The 17,560-nt window shown below is 43.0% G+C and overlaps 3 protein-coding genes across 3 annotated transcripts; 1 reads left to right on the forward strand and 2 right to left on the reverse strand.

Annotated features, from left to right (window-relative positions):
- Positions 1-428: 428 nt before the first annotated feature.
- Positions 429-3,796, reverse strand: LOC4340038 (hypersensitive-induced response protein 4). Its single transcript, NM_001421063.1, has 5 exons — positions 3,446-3,796; positions 2,647-2,767; positions 2,469-2,560; positions 1,602-1,698; positions 429-1,057 (listed from the first exon to the last, which is right to left on the reverse strand). Exons 1-5 carry the CDS (start codon positions 3,638-3,640, stop codon positions 696-698), a joined length of 867 nt encoding a protein of 288 aa, NP_001407992.1. The 5' UTR covers positions 3,641-3,796; the 3' UTR covers positions 429-695.
- A 1,164-nt stretch (positions 3,797-4,960) lies between these two features.
- On the reverse strand, positions 4,961-8,823 carry LOC4340039 (uncharacterized). Its single transcript, XM_015785643.3, has 7 exons — positions 8,518-8,823; positions 7,141-7,515; positions 6,315-6,486; positions 6,007-6,214; positions 5,494-5,633; positions 5,367-5,405; positions 4,961-5,280 (listed from the first exon to the last, which is right to left on the reverse strand). The coding sequence occupies exons 1-7, from the start codon at positions 8,709-8,711 to the stop codon at positions 5,182-5,184; spliced, it is 1,227 nt and encodes a 408-aa protein (XP_015641129.1). The 5' UTR covers positions 8,712-8,823; the 3' UTR covers positions 4,961-5,181.
- A 4,293-nt stretch (positions 8,824-13,116) lies between these two features.
- On the forward strand, positions 13,117-14,360 carry LOC4340040 (uncharacterized protein At4g22758). Its single transcript, XM_015788257.3, has 2 exons — positions 13,117-13,579; positions 13,779-14,360. Exons 1-2 carry the CDS (start codon positions 13,288-13,290, stop codon positions 13,856-13,858), a joined length of 372 nt encoding a protein of 123 aa, XP_015643743.1. The 5' UTR covers positions 13,117-13,287; the 3' UTR covers positions 13,859-14,360.
- Positions 14,361-17,560: the final 3,200 nt, after the last annotated feature.

The raw sequence follows: 17,560 nt of genomic DNA on the forward strand, positions 1-17,560 counted from the left end.
TCGCGGCTGCCGTTGCACTTGCAGCTATAATTCGTGACATCACGTCGCACTCGTCAGTTTTAGTTTTCTTTTTTTTTAGCCAATTATCCTACTACTAAAATTTTGATAGTTTAGGATTTAACTTAGTGCGGACAAAAAATTGATAGCAAACCAAAGTACCAAACATTCCTTTGATGCTACTGTTAAAGCTAAAAAAATGGTACTACTTTATCCTTAAAAAAAAGCAAATCCTAGCTACAAACCTCAATACACATATATAACTAGGTTTGAGTTTTTTATAGAACAGAGCAGATAATAGGTCGTATAGCGGATTAAGTTATGGAGACGACTTCTTGTGAGCTAGAGCTACAGGATTTAAGAACCCAAATGCCACAACTTTACTGCAGAATGACGCAAAGGATTCCCGGTGTCTAACCATCAGCATTTCAGTAACTCACCAGTTTTTTGCAGTTGAGATATTGCCATGCATAAATCGGTGCAACTTTTAACTCACAAAAGGAAGACATGTGATTTTCTTTTACATAAAATTCAGACAATATTATTATGCCAAAACTCGAACTCTATCTACCACTGCATACAACTCCAGGGCGCGCGTGCAAACAACACATGCTACTAGCATTCATTCGTACTATTCACTATAAACAGGACCTCCCATCTGAACCACCCCCAACCTTGGTTCCGCATTCGATACCGATTTACACGTTGCTGCAGGACGCTTCCATCATACCATTCCGGATTTGCTCGCTGATATCCCTGACATGGCCTGGGCCATGAGGTATGAACACCGTGGTGTTCTTCGAGCCATCCCCAAGTTCTTTGATGGTGTCGAAGTACTGCGTGACCATGATGAGATCCATGACTTCTTTTGCTGAGGTGCCTGAAACCGAGTGCGAGAAGTTCAGGATGTTCTCTCTCAGGCCATCAGTTATCGCCTGCCGCTGTCTAGCAATGCCGACACCGGAAAGGTGTTTTGCCTCTGCCTCTGCTTCTGCTTTCTTCACCAGAAGAATCTTCTCCGCCTCTCCTTTGTAGACACTTGCAAGCTGAAGCCTTTGTGCTGTTATAAGAATTTAATAGTTGAGTGAGCACACATGCACAAAACAGAAATTGTCTTAACATCAGACGTTGCTATAATTGTGGTGTGGTTTGTACAATATGTAACTATGAGCAATGAACCAGGACAGAGTCAGTACAAGACAGTTGGCATAATTTAAGTTCAGATTGAGATAGATAGGTTGCAAGACCTAAAATAGAGGGTAGACTCATTCGTAGGTTGAATTAAGCAAGCATGAATAAACTAATCCTATTCCTTTCAATATTGCAATGGTCTTTCCCTGATCATATATTTTACATATGTTTCTTCCCCAACCTATTCCCTGCTTTCACTGTTTTAACTCAAGTCATCGTCATTCAACTTTCTTCCAACATTACAAGAAACAGAAAATGAAGCATGAGTAGAAAAGATAACATAAAAGCATTAGATAACTATAAGAACTGTGATAGGTTTTGACTTCGAGAAAACATTGCGGCATCCAATAAACCGAGAAAAGGTCCTCCGGACTGTACACTATGAAAGAAGTACGACATATAGGGCACCATACCTGCATTTATTTCATTCATTGCTCTGCGTACAGCAGCATCAGGGATGATGTCAACCATGAGAATGTGCTCAATGCTGTAACCATAATCTCCCATCACCTGGAAGCATCTAGGATTTATCAAATTGCAAGACGACAGAAACTACAGTACGAGAAGACCATCGAAGAAAAAGATGAACAGACCATGGACATTGTGATTCTTTTGGGGGGAAGAGAAACTATATAGTATACAAGAAATTGCTTATCACTGACAATAAGAGGCAACAGAATTTTCATGACAAAACTAGACTTTAGCAATGAAACTTGGATAAACAATGATAGCATTGGATAACCAGAAACAATTTTATTTTTATCATATTTATTACCAATCACCTGTGGAAGAAAGAAACACGGGTGTCCAAAAGTTAGTAAACACTTTAGTTTCCTGAGCAGAACTCATTGCAGCATACAACACAATATCAAAGTTCTTTGTGATGCAAGTTGTACAAACAACAACGTTCCACCAAGTAGTATCCTGGAACTATCCCTTGTCCCAATAAATAAGTATGTTAAAACTTAAAACCAATACTTTTTTTAAAAAAAAATGAACTGACAGAAACCAAACGGCATGTTTAGAATGAACCAAAGAAAATTCCCAACTCTCGAAACATGCAAAAGGAATCAAAGGGGAAAAATAACAAAAAGAATACTGCAACAACCACAAAACAGATGGGTGACGGCAGTTAGAATCCTGGCAGAATTGTTTAAACACATGAAGTGTTTACCATGAAACAATAGAAGCAAGCAATACATGTAGAAACCTAAAATATTGATTAGATGTATACTGGAATTTTCACAACTAAAAGATCAAGTTAATTGGCATACGGTTACCTTTTCTAGCTCCTGAAGTACAGCTTTCGCCACATCATTCTTTTGCTCAAAAAGATCATCAAGATTCATTCTCGGAACTATAGCTCGGACCACTGATTTCAAGGAAAAAGTGGTTAGATTTTTGAGTCAGTAATTTGCTATGAGCAACAGCTGAATTGTTCAATATTAATAATTTTACCATCAAAGACGTAGGCCTGAATTTGCTGTTGGGGATTCTGCAACTCATAGAATGCATCATCAGCATGTTCCTTAACAACCCGATATTGGATTGTGCAGATAAGCTGAACAAAGACATTATCCTGCAGGGGAAAAGCACATCATCCAATGTTTCATCAAGCAAAGAAACAACCAAGTGCTAGCATTAAGTAAAATTGTCATTCCATAGCAAATATTTCATTTCATTTGTAAGCGCTATATAGCAAGAGCATCACAAGGATATAACATGTTATTAATTGCGTTTCCATTGCTGTCCTGGCAAAGCATCTCCCAATAAAAGGAAAAAGGAAAAATCTGCATATCACTGATCCTCAAATAATGTTGCTCGACAACTTCATCTCATGAACCAACTAAATTTACAGAGTAACAGTAATTCCCTTGGTTCACTTAGCATGACATCGTTAAGCATCACCCAGCAGACACAATGAAATATGCCCAATTAGCATTGACTAATTACTTTTTTTCCACCATCACGCACACCCATCACAAGCATACCAGCTCTGTTACTCCCATCAGTAATTAGGACAAAATGGACCCTGTCTGGTTCAACAATTAGATACTAATCTGGCGCACCGAGAGAACTGATCGAATACATACTTTGAACCAAATCCCCAATCAGTGGGCTCAGGTGGAGAATTACGAATAATTCCATGGTCTGCCTAGTATTGAACCTTAACATTGGATAATGGCCATGGGGGCTACACTAGAAATCCAAAACAAACAGAAGAAACTCGCGAGGTAGCGTGACCGAGAAGGGAAACCTTGGTCTTGGTCTCGACGCGGACGTCGAGCGACTGGACGCGGGTGGAGAGCGTCCCGGCGACGAACTCGCCGGCGAACGGGTTGAAGAAGTGGAGGCCCGGCTCGGCGAGGCGGAGGAAGCGGCCCCACTTCTCCACCACCGCGACGCTCGCCTGGTCCACGCACCCGCACAGCAGGAAGAAGGCGCTCACCATGGCTCTCACCTCAACCTCAACCTCTCCTCGTCGGCCTCGATCGCGGCGGCGGATTTGGATTTTGGACGCGACGGGTGGGGAATTCGGCGGCGGATTTGGACGCCCCTCTTCTTCGTGTTCTTTTTGCCCTTTTGACGAGGAAACGAACACGATGATGACGTGTCAGTGTCCGCGTGGACTTTTAGGAAAGGTAAGCGGTTTAGTGATGTTTCACGGTGAAAAGGGGCCTTATGAGGCCCATTGTAGAATTTTCTCGAGGGGATCACGGCCCGTTTTAATTTTCCAGCATTGGGCCGGTATCCGGGAGGATCGAATGTTTCGGCCTAATACAGAAACACTGTAGCTATGTGCTCATATCCTATATATACTTATATAGTTTAAAAAGTCATGAAAAATATCAACGGTGAACAATCACCCCTAAGGCCCCAAACCTTGTTCCACAAACGGTAGCGCCGCTTGTGGCGGAGCTCCTCGACCTAATATTTTAATCGCCAAGAATTGATCACGTCTAGGGCCAAGCAGGGCTGAGTTAATGTGTTCTTAACAAAACTCTTTATATCTTCAACTTTTTACAATATTTTGAATAAGATTTTAATAGGAATTTGGTCCTAAGCCTAGGGCCCAAGCCCTAATTGTCCCACCCTTGTCTCCGCCCCTGTCTAATACCATTAGTTTTACTATATTGAATTTATGCAGTGATGAGAAGAATACCCATATCAATAGGCATTGAGAGAGGAGGAAATGGATATTTGATATATGTTTCACATGGTTTCTCTTTTCTATTGAATCAGAAAATGAATGCTCTAATGGGTGCGGTCTTTAGCAGCAAAATTCTATATTTTGAGAATGTATTTTCCTAAAAGTTACTTCATGTGGTGTCTTATAGCTAAAATCGTAAAGTCCAAATATCCTATAATAAAAATTGTCTTTTCAGAATGAACCATTTTTTTAAAAAAAAAACAAAGAATGAACCATCTTGCTATAAGCTACTATTTTAATTCTAAGATTCACAAACGTAACATGGAGCATGCATGAGGGTGCTACATTTAAGGAAAAAGTAAAATACTATGATTTCCTTCAAAGGAGTAAATTAAAGTGTTGCATGTTGCTTGTTGTCAGTACAAGATCAGGCAAAAACAGTTGTTGCAGTCTGAATATTTCAGCCAGGCAACATGGCTGAAATAGCTTCATTTTCATATCAAAAGTTTACCGACTGCCTTGCTGTAAGATTCTTGGATTGAGTGTGATGGTATGCCATATTTGGTTGCAGGTAAAACCACATTTTTAAAGAGGGGTCTTATTGGAGAACTTGAGAAGAAATACTGAAATGTTATGCAAATTGTCATTTCAGCTTTCAGCAACCATTAGCGTGGATGTTCATCCATTCCACTAAATTTACCACCAATTGTGATAAGATGCGCTTCTACTGCTGGGGCACTGGTGGACAAGTTCGATGGTGATAAGTTTAACTTGTGTTACATGAATGTATACGATAGCACATTTGCCTAACACATCTAGTAGAAAAATGCAAGGTTCCAGCTTCAACCAGCTTCCACACCAGCTTCCTCCTCAGTTTTCCACACAATTCGTGTTGCAAATTTAGGGATGGGTCTCTTGAATCCGCCTGGCTTATCTAGGCCCTAAAAAATAAAAACAAGGAGCACTCAATCAACAATGAACCGAGCAACATGTGTACAGGTGGAAGTAGATCTTGTTGTGTTATTACCTTGTACATACGTCTTAGCATATCTTCCTCATCCTTGACCTGTAAAAGAGAAGATCAGGCTATTAACTGTTGAGTACTTAGAGCAATACAACAATGATAGATGCTTGTCAGAAATAAATTGTCATACACTGAGTTCCTCATCATTATTGCGCGCATAGGAATTGACCCCAAAAGGTAAATATCCATCCAAATGACCACCACTGTATGCATCATTGTTAGGGTGCTTCATGCCAACATAACCATTATTCCTACAGCCATAGCAATGACCTTCAAAAATGGGGATATTTGTCAGTTTTAACAGCCAAAGTAACTGGGCAGATGGTTACCATGCTGATAAGTGATCAATGGTAAATAAGGCATGTCTTCAGTACAAGGATAATGAATCACATCCTATAGAAATTTTCAATTATATCGAAAAGAAACAGTACTCCCTATTAGTGTGAGCTAGACAGACTATTTCAAACGTGAACACTGAGGTAGTGTTTTGATACAAGTTGCTGAAGGGGCACATGCACTACAGCATATATCCTAAGCCAAAAGGCATGCACAACTTACCAATTTGCTGTTACATACAATTTTTTAAGCAGAAAGTTATATAGGATAAGAAATTTGAACTAAAATTGTGCAGAAGATATATTACCGTTAGCACTAGGTTTAATTATGCAGCAACAGCTGACCACCCATTCATATTCTCCTTGCATATGTGATATTTCAGCAAAGAATAGGTTCTCCACACCACACCCATCAGCTCTTTTCACCTTCGCAGTGAAATTCAAATGGTGGTACTGCCTTTGATCCTCATAAATTACTCCATGTTGCAAAAAATCCTTAAGTTCATACGCAAAATCCTAAAACAAAACGCATGGATCAGATAAACAAATGTTAAAATAGTAAGACATAAGATATAGATAATATATATTTGTGTGTGTGGAGAGAGAAAGAACATACCCCCAAAAGATTATGATCCTCATTATACTTCTCCACTAAAGCTTGGATCAAATGGCACTTGTCTTTTTCAAAATACCCAGCTGACTTGCAACGTTTCCGCTTGCCGTCAGGCCAGTACATCGCTTGCCGTATCATCTTCTCCATTAGAGGGAGCCTATCAAGCTCCTCACCCCTAATTAGATCAATGAAGATCATGTATGATTAGTATGCTGTACTTTCTCAAAGTTGTCGATACAATGTGCTATAAAGTTGTTTGCACATGTTACCAAGTCTGGTGTTCCTCAATTAGTTCACGTAGAAAGATAAATTTAACACAGCACATGATAAAACAATGGAGAGTGATAGTTGTTTCCATGCCTAGATTATATACTCTCAAAGCATCATTAAATTTCAGATTTCTAACTCACTTGGAACATGGGACACTGTTTTGAGCAATTAATTAGACTAACATGCAGCAATTCAGAATATAACATCAGAAATTATGGAAGCCCGGTATTTTTGTAAACGAGAACTAGTCATCTTTTCTATAACTAGGGTCTGGGTCATCCATTATATTCTGATTTTTTTCTCAAATACTATTATATTCTGATTCAAGCTCTCAAAAGTTTTTTGTTGTCAAATCAATTCAACTGATTTTGAAGTGTATATGTGTGTCCTAATTATTACTATGATCCTAAATCAACCTGAAGCTCCATGAGATGAAACATGCACCGAAATATAAAAGGCAGTTACTGTCTGCCCTAAATAAATACATCCAAGTATCCAACCACAAGAGTTTGCAACAAATAAACAGATAACAAGATAAAACAAAGTTAAGAAGCCTCACATTTCTGGAATCCGCAGGTCATGAAGATGTTGGTTTATAGCATCATCAACTTCTGACAGACTCTGATATGGCCCACAACCCACATCGGGATACATGTGGAAACACCCCCCAGGATCCATCCTGATGTAGAATACAAAATACCAACCACGAGGTCTCCTGACCAAAATGGATGACCCAGGAGATGACCACAGGCAGCACTGTGATGGCGTCGAAGTTTCAGTGTCGTCATGCTGCACAGTAAGTGGAGAGGAAGAGGAAGAGGTGTGTGCAGTTATCGGTTCTTTCGATGCTGTATTACTGAGCAACCCCACAGAGAAGGAAACATCTGGTTCTCGCAGCACTTGTGCAGACGAAGGCTCAGCAGAATTTACCAACCTGTAGCAAACAAGCTCAATGAGTAAGAGAAATAATTTTATTCTGGAAGGATCTCAATCAAAACATATTTATTCATTCTAAATAAATATTGCAGAAGGATCATTTTGCAGTGGCCAAGTTAGCAGGGGTCAAAAACTATATAGACTTTACCAATTTGTTACATTAATCCCTAGAAATCACATATGAATACACCGGTTATGTTTGTGCTAGCAAACAGCGCTTTTCCCCCCTGTCCTGCCTCTCCACTCCCAAGAATCTAGTGTCACAAACTGCTACTTCCACTAATCCATCGCAAGTCTTACAGAAGACGTATACTGTCTATCAGTCTTATAAAATACACTGTTCTATCCTCCCGAACGACACTAAGGGTGTGTTTGAGGGGAAGGGGATTGAGGAGATTGGAAAGATACGCAAAACGAGGTGAGCCATTAGCTCATGATTAATTAAGTATTAACTATTTTAAATTTCAAAAATGGATTAATATGGTTTTTTAAAGCAACTTTCCTATAGAAATTTTTTGCAAAAAACGCACCGTTTAGTAGTTTGAAAAGCGTGCGCGCGGAAAACGAGACTCAATCTCCCCAAACACCCTGGAACGAACGGTGCCTAAGGCTGTGTTTGAGAAAGGGGAGATAGAGAAGATTGGGAAGATACGCAAAACGAGGTGCATGATTAATCAAGTATTAATTATTTTAAATTTCAAAAATAGACTAATATGATTTTTTAAAGCAACTTTCTTATAGAATTTTTTTTGCAAAAAACGCACCGTTTAATAGTTTGGAAGCGTGCACGCGGAAAACGATGTGCAATCTATCTCCAATCTCCCAGAACGAACGCTGCCTAAATCACACATAGAAAATCGAAGTACTTAAATCACAAATAGCGTCGAGAGATAACAATACGTGGAGACTAGCAGTAAAATCAATACACGCATAGCAAAAGCGAACTAAATCGCGGGAAAAGGAAGGAGCGAGAGAGAGAGAGGAGAGGGGATGCACATACGGTGGGCGCGGCGGCGGCGAGGCTCGACGGAAGTTCCGCCCGTAGCGAAGGAGGTCAAGGGCACCTGCTGTGGTTGAGGACGACTCCGGAAGCAGCCGGGCAGCCGGCGACGGCGGCCGCCGGACGGCCAGCGGCCACCGCCGCCGGGCGCTCCTGCGCCCGCGGTGGATTGGCACCGCTTGTTGGCAGAGCATCGGGTTCTGCGTCGCCGGGGAATCGGAGGAATTCGATTGGAGGTTCGGAATTTGGGTTCGATGTGGGATCTTGCGATTTTTAGGGCTAAAATCCTCCAATCCGGTTGGGAGCGGAATTGAGGTTGGGGAGGACCTCCATGCTTTATATCTCTCCCTACAATGCGATTGCTAGTTGCGACCAATTCGAATCTCAAAGCACGTCGGTTTGTCTTCCCGACTCCGGAACGGAACGAACCCGCTTGACTTGTCTCGCGATTATGGCCTTGTTTAGGGGTCGGCTTCGTGAAAGCTTGACAAAGAACAGGCTCGGCTTGGTTTGGCTTGGCTTGATTAATGAAACGAGGTAAAATAGCCGCTCGGTTCGGCTCGTTTCGAAGCTCGAGCTAGCTTGGTTTAGATACAAGCAGCGAGACGATGGATGGCGTCGACGCCATAGGGGAGGGACGCGGTGGACCGGCGGCACTGGGACGGAGCCGGCAGGCCGGCGATGCCGTAGATGAGGGAGGTGGTGGACCGGCGGCGCTGGCCGCTGGGGATGGAAGCGGCACCGTAGGGGAGCAAGGCCGCGGCGTAGCCACGCAGGGGACGGAGATGGTGGCCTGACGGCGCAGGGATGGAGGCGACGCCGTAGGGGAGGGAGGCGGCGGACCGGCGGTGTAGCGGAGGGAAGAGGTACCGCAGGGGAGGAAGGAGATGACGCAGTGCAGCGCCTCGACGTCCTCCCTCCTCAGTTTCTCATGCGGTCGCGGCACGACTTCACGTTGAAGGAGGCGAGCGGACTCGTTGAAAGGCGTCGGTGGCGGACTCGCGTGGTGGGAAGGGGAGAAGATAGCACCTACGAGTGGGGTGGGTGGGAGATTAGGAAAATAATAGTTAGGGACTAAGGCTGAGTTTGAGTGGGAGGAGATTGAGAAGATTGGGAAGATACGCAAAACGAGGTGAGCTATTAGAGTATGATTAGTTGAGTATTAATTATTTTAAATTTCAAAAATGGATTAATATGATTTTTAAAGCAACTTTCGTATAGAAACTTTTTGCAAAAAACACACCGTTTAGTAGTTCGGGAAACGTGAGCGCGGGAAACGAGACAAACTCACTCACAATCTCCTCCTGCCGAACGCTCCCTTAGTGTTTTTTATGGGCCTTGGGCCACACCAGCGACAATAATGGGCCAGGCCATTTTTATGCAAAAGCTTGACAAGTTGAACGAGCCAGCTTGGGCTCGGCTCGATTTAGAAACGAGCTGCGCATACGGCTTGAGCTCGGCTCGTTTAGGTTTCAAGCTGAGCCGAGCTTTGCGAGCTCGAGCTAAACCCGAGCCTGCTCACGAGTCCAAGCATTTTGTCCACCCCTACCGACCGCACGATCACGATCCAACAGATTTCATGGACTCAACGCGGGCTAGGAGAATTATTCTCCAAACCCTCCTGCCCCAGCATCACCGCACTCTTTCTAACCGCATGACTTTTGACCGCGCATTCTCGATCGAACGGTTCCTGTTAACCAAACTGGGGTTTGGGGAATAATTCTCCGAACCCCTGGCGCCTCCAATCCTTGGGACTATCTGCTCGGCGCTTGGCATCCATGAACTCACGTGAGGTTCATGAGTTCATCGTGAAGCCCGCGATTCATTTTGTTCTTTGCAGCGGACGTTTGGCCTTTGATTCAAATTAACACTGAATAATTCGGTGTTCAAACGACAATTGTACGTACAAGGAGATTAGTGGAGAATTATATTGTGAGTCATTTGGATGTGTGTGCTCTCCTGCAGGCTTGCGTCTTCTGCTTTGCATGCCCGGCATCAAGCAATTGTTCTCAATTCAGGTTGGCATCGATCAGAGGTGGCGAAAGCGAACAACTAGTTTTGTGGCTTTGTGCCGATGGGTTGCAGTAAGAATTTTGCACCTCAACGTCACATTGAAATTGGATAAAGTGTACTACATGTATACAGCCACCGCCCCAAATTGAGTGCCTCAGTTTCCATGATCACACACACGAGACATTCTTAGCTAGAGTTGACAATTGACAATAGGGCCTAGTGACTTGAGACCCCATGGGTTAAAAAACCTATCAACAAAGTAAAATACAATCCAATACTTATACACATCGGTCTACTAATAGACATAAACCCTACACATCGGATGATCACCCGCACACCGTTTAACTCGTTGGTAAAATTACCTGCAAGCCTAGCTCTGAACAATGAGTGGCCTAACAAACTAAACCGTAGGTATAAAATCCATGTGATTTTGAAAACGTTTTTTCAGTTGATCCTTTTATTAGTGAAAGTTGGGGGTTATCCTTTCACGTCTTTTTTTTAAATTTCTTTCTTTTTTTACTTTGAGACTTGTTGGTTGTGTGCCCATAGACAAAGGCTGAAGGCGTCGTCCATTTCTATTATCTAAAAAGACACGGGCGGAGGTAGAGTATGGGAGGAGGGTGCCCATAAACTCGGTCAAGAAATTTTTTTATTTATAACTTATCGATTTTTACCATGTGTACACCTCTCCCAATACAAACTGAAAAGCACGCATCAACTTAAACTTGATCTAAAGTAGAGTAAATTAAACAAGAGACACCCTCTTCTATTTCGTTCTAGCTCCGCCTAAAAAAGGTATAAAATTGTCTACCCCGCAATCCTTACATTTTGCGCCCCCCCACTTTAACACTTCGCACATGCACGCAGTGAGAGCAACAACGTGCAATGTTTGTGTGTTTTAAAAAAAAAAGGTAGCGAGCCAGAAATCACAATAGCACTGCGCTGTCGTGCATGATGTGGCCCACACGCATAGTGCGACAGCAACTTACTGTAATTGTGAATCAGGGCAAGACGTGGGTTGTCATGTTGTCGTCTCACTGACACGCGCGAGGCGACCGCATCTCCCTTCCCGCCATCTCATCGTCGTCCCGCAGGAGGATGTCAAGAAATGAAAGAATGAATTAGTGTTGGCTTTCTACTAAGTAGATATTGGAAAAATAAAGGTTTTCTAATATGTTGAATTATTTTTTTACTAAGTGAAAAGATGTAATCTTTGATGCATGGGACGTACATTTATTTCATAGTTATGAGTCATAAGCTCGTAGCTCTTTGAGTTGACCATAACTACAATCAAATGTTTATCGGGGTCTTAGAAAACAAGCATATTATAGCCAAATCAATAAAAGAAAAGAAGTGCAATAGAAAGAGACCTTTAAACACGTTGAATAGTATCAACATAGATTAAAATATATAAAAATATTAGGATCCCTTATTTTTAAGGCACTTTTTGTCGTGAACCCTCATCAATATTCTTCTGCTTTTCGATATACTACTTTGATCAAATATAATTATTATTGTACCATATTTAAGTTATCGTAGGGTGTACATATTTTCGATATATTTCATAGATGTTAAGACAAAAGTAATCCGATCGAGAAGTGAGAGTAGTCCATGTGTGCCTTGGCGGCTCGATGAGGCACAAGATGCGAATGCTCCCGACCGTCCCCGTCGCGTCGCGCGACGAGAGCCGCCCGTTCGGCGCGGCCGCAACTGGTTCAGGCGTTTTCCGCCGCCCCGCCTGGATTCCGACTTGCTCTAGCCTGACTGACGTCTGCACAAGCGCCCACGTGTTGCCTCCCGCTGTTCCCTCTGCATATGCGGCGCAGGCGCGCGGCGCATCCGTGCCACGTCTGCGCACAGCCACACATCAGAGCAAGTTTAATAGTATAGCCAACTACTAGCTCCAATTCATCTATAGTCAATCTAATAGCTCATTCATACAATAGTTACATATTACACTATTAATACCTGGTCCCACATGTCATACACACGCTGCGTCTTAGAGTCCGTGCTACAGCTGGCTACAAATCTGTAACCCGCTGCCCTTCTCTCTCCTCATTTATCTCCTTAAAATATGTTTTCAGCTGGCTTATAGCCTGCTATTGTACCTGCTCTCAATGGTCAATCTCTCTTCTTCCTCTCTCCTCTCCTCCTTCTACTGCTACTGCTACTGTTAATCTGTGATGACCTGAACTACGTACAACTGGGTTAATCTCAATCAAAATATATACTCCCTCTAAAGGTTGCAAAGCGTTTTAACTTTAGTTAAAATTAAACTGTTTTATATTTAACTAAATTTATAGATAAATATAGTAATATTTATAATACTAAATTAGTTCCATCAAATCAATAATTAAATATATTTTCATAATAAATTTGTCTTGAGTTAAAAATATTATTTTCTTTAATTAAATTTAAAACAATTTGAGTTTGATCAAAGTTGAAACGGAGGAGGGAGTAGTTTGCACTAATTTGACACGAACACTTATTTCACACGTGGATTGTGCGTTTATGCTTTGATTTTGCAGTGATATTTGATATATCCGGAAGCTATGGCTGCTGTGGCTGTAAACGTCACGCGTGCCTAACAATCTGCTGCTTTTTACCCGCCAAGTATCTTGTTCCTCCACGCTATATATCTTACCCCCATATCCTCCTCCCCGTCTCTGTCCGTACTCACCACCACCAACGCTGTGCACCGCACAAGCAAGCACACGTACGCCACAGAGCACACACAGCCAAGGCGAGAGAGCGGCCATGGCGCCGAGCGCCGTGCAGGCGATGTCGTCGAGCCACGGCGCCGCGGCGGCGATGGTGGCGGCGGGGCAGAGGCGGCGGCTGACGCGGCTGCTGCTGAACGTGACGGTGGAGCAGAGCCTGTGGCCCGTCCACGTCGTGATCGGCGCGGACTGCACCGTGGCCGACCTCGTCCGCGCCGCCGTCGACGCGTACGTGCGCGAGGGCCGCCGCCCGCCGCTCCCTTCCGCCGGCGGCGGCGGCGACGCGGCGGCCGGGTTCGAGCTGCATTTCTCCAAGTACTCGCTCGAAAGTGCGTCTTTCTATTGCCTTTTCTCTTATTTTTCAAGCTCCATTTTCGTATTGTCATCGTGACAGAGTGGTTTCTTCAGAGCACGAGGCCATGGAGTCGGCTTGAAAATTTCGATTCATTCATGGATTAAGCTTGAGAATTTCGATTTGTTCTGACCTGTTGGAGCAAATTCATCGCGGACTGATTCGATTCTTGGCAGGTCTAAGGCCGGAGGAGAAGCTGGTGGATCTGGGCTCTCGTAACTTCTTCCTTTGCGCACGGAGAACACCTGCTGCTTAATTTTCAATCTGCTTTCGTTTTTGTTAAGCATCTGCTTTCTGCTCTGCTGCTTAGGACTTGTTTAGTTCCAAATTTTTTTTTTGTCAAACTTCCAATTTTCCATCACATCGAACATTTTATACACACGCAACTTTTCTATCACATCGTATCAATTTCAACCAAGCTTCTAAATTTTAAAATTTCAGTGTGAACTAAACACGACCTTAATTGATTCAAGCGAGCAGAGCATGCAACTGATCACCTGCTCGTCACGAGCTGCTGCATCACGAGCTCGTGATCATACGTGTTGTGCTTGACATGCCGTCGGCTAGCTCATCGCGACGTCGCCTCTACTGTTCATCTTTGATGGATCTTCAGAGCCGTGGAGAGACTGAACTTGTACTTTTTTTTTTCCTTTTCTCTTCTTTTCTGAAGATCATGTTTGTACTGCTAGCTGTTGGAGTGCAGGAAAAACATAATAATACCCTGTTTAGATGGGACTAAAACTTTTAAGTCCCTATCACATCGGATGTTTAAACACTAATTATAAATATTAAACGTAGACTATTAATAAAACACATATATAATCTTGGACTAATTCGCGAGACGAATCTATTGAGCCTAATTAATCCATGATTAGCCTATGTGATGCTACAGTAAACATTCCCTAATTATAGATTAATTAGGCTTAAAAAATTTGTCTCACAAATTAGCTTTCAATTATGTAATTAGTTTTGTAAGTATTCTATATTAATCTCTAAATTAGTCTCTAAATACAGAGACTAAAGTTAAGTCCCTGGATTCACACACCACCTAAGTTGCGGTAGAACTAGGCAACATGCACTGTCTCTCTCTTGATTCCCCAGAACGATCGAGGCTGAAACTGAAACTGTTCGCCTTTTTTTTTTACGACTCACACCAGACGTGCAATGTTCATATTAATAGAATAGGAAAAAAAATAAAATTATAACTGTGGGAGGCCGTAATCAGGAAAAAAAAAACCACCCAAGTACCGACAGCATCAATACATATACCCGGGAGAAGACTAGTACCGAATCAGTTGCCGCTAAGCATGACCAGCCGCCGCTAGGCCATCATGGAACTACAACCGAGATCGTCTAAAACTTAACCCTAACAACCGACACTAAACACCACCACTCTATCCACCTCTCTTTGGGATTGAGAGAGAGAAAGAGGGGGTGAGAGAAGATGTAACCGCTCTCCCCTAAGTCCCACATGGCCAACTTAGTAAGTTACATATGTTCACCTCGTACGTACGCACTGGCTGCGTTTTTGTGCTTCCTCGTGTTGCTGAAACTAAAACTGAAACAACACCTCGTGCTAAATACATTCCAAAATTATTGAAAGGCCTCACTCTTTAAGATATATGCTCGTAATACATGTATCCAATTTTAAAAGTGACATTTCAAAGCAACGGTCTTATTTGAATTAAAGCCCGAGCAAATTTCTAACCGAAAATTTTGGTCTCCATCATTTCAGTTTCGGTCTCAAGTTATTTTCGGTATCGGTCTCCGACTCCATCCCGTACGCGCTCGCACGGTTGAGAGATCAGTGCAAATCACATACGGACACGGCTAACCCTCTTCCGGTCTGAAATCCTCGTGATCACCGGCAGTCCAACACCGATTCCCGTACGTACGTACCAGCGCAAATATAATCTGTCGCGTACGTACGCTAGATCGATCGATCGATCGTGCCAACCACCACAAACTCTCTAAACCAAACTCGAATCCATCCACGCGAATTCACGTACGTACGTAACGCGCCACCGCGAAACCATATGGCGTCGTGGCCGGAGGAGGAGGAGGAGATGTACATGATCGTCCTCGGCCACGGCGACGTCCTCCACGGCGGCGGCGGCGGCGAGACGAAGCGGATGTGGGCGACATCGCAGGACGGCTGGGTGATCACCTACGACGCGGAGACCCTCGCCACCGCCCTGTGCAGGTGCAGCAGCAACGGCGGCGGCGGCGGCGCCGGGCGGCGCAAGATGGTCGTCGTCCTGCCGTCGTTCGGGCGGACGCCGCCGGCGGACGGTTCGAGCTGCACGCTCTCCGGCGATCCCACCGACGGCGGCGGGTTCACGGTGGTCATCATCGAGCCGCCGGAGGGCTCCGCGCTGTGGTACTGCCACGTCGGCTCCTCATCGGCGGCGCCGGCGAAGTGGGACAAGGTCGAGTACGACGTGGAGACCCTGTTGAGTTAGTCTAAGCTTTTTTAAGAACGGATATATCATTGCATTGATGATTGAGTGATTGATCCAGCTTTATATGAAAGCAAAGAAACATAATACTGTAATAGTCTGTTTAAAAAGATCGTCCATCGTACATATCAGACGCGTTTTGGACGATCCCATGTACTACATCAAGTAACTAGTTTTTGATGCATTATGTCATTTTTTGGTTTAGTGCGAGATCATTGTTATTCTTGGATGTATATAGTCCGCTAGTACGATTCATAGCATCCGTGGCAGGCAACAGTTGGCTAGCTATCAACGAAACTTCTGCACGGACCCAACACATATCTTCCTCGTCTTGCTTCTATCTGAAAGAAGCTGTGTCGTAGGAGTAGGCTTTGCTTCTTGCGCTGCCGCACGCACGTGGAAGTGGAACACGGGAGCTGGTGATACGTGTTGTTTCATGGCTTTCTTTGTCGTCTCTCTTTGATTGATTCGATCAGGTAGGCGCCGTACGTAGGGTTCTGAACAGACTGAAAACCTGAAACTGAACTGAATTATTGTGACCTTTTCTTTTCGAAGTAACTCCCTCGATCCGTCTCTTAAAATATAACAATATAGTTGTTCCTGATTTGTCAGGCTCAGAGGTCAGAGCAGTCTACAATATAACTAGTAAGCTGAAGCTGCTCATGATCATGCAAGTGTAGTATATACTTATCAAACACTCGAACAGGAATAGGGTAATGGTGCCATTTACTTTAATTTTAGCTGTGAATGGTGTGTTTAGTTCACGTTAAAATTAGATGTTTGGTTAAAATTTAATTTCAGCATTCACAGGGTAATGGTGCCATTCACTTTAATTATATTACATTTCGTGGAGGGGACGCGATCTGTGAATGCTGAATGCTCAAACAGTCTTAACATATAAGAGAAACGATGAATGCAGAATGCGTGTAAAACGTCTGAAACTCTCAATATAGTTTCCTGGAAACAAGAACATTCAGTGAACGGCAAGAAAAAACACCACTCCAGGCTTCCAGCTTATCCAATTCCATTTGACAGAGTCAACCAAACAGCCCACCTTGCCACTGATTGGCAGATTCGATCATACTAAGGTTCATGTTACACAAAAAAATTATGTATTACAGCTCGCCTCTATTTAGTTCAGGTACTAGTATTGTCACCGTTTTCCACCAAAAACTTGCTAACATTGCTTAATGTTAGGTGCTAAAAATCTTTGCCGCATCTTGACAAATTTAAGAGAATTTTTGTTACACTTTGCTGAGTTGTTGACAAATCTTCACTTGATTTAGCTTATCAACCATACGTAAAATTAGGGTAAATCATTAGCACATAAATAATTAAGTATTAATTATTACAAACTTTAAAAATAGGTTTATTTGACTTTTGAAAATAACTTGTATATAGAAAGTATTTAAAGAAACGTACCGCCATTTAACATTTTAAAATGTATGATAATAATGAAAAATGCGTAAGTTGTAGTTTGAAGTTAAAAGAAAAGAAAT

Source organism: Oryza sativa, chromosome 6 (genome assembly GCF_034140825.1).
Source record: "Oryza sativa Japonica Group chromosome 6, ASM3414082v1".
NCBI lineage: Eukaryota > Viridiplantae > Streptophyta > Magnoliopsida > Poales > Poaceae > Oryza > Oryza sativa.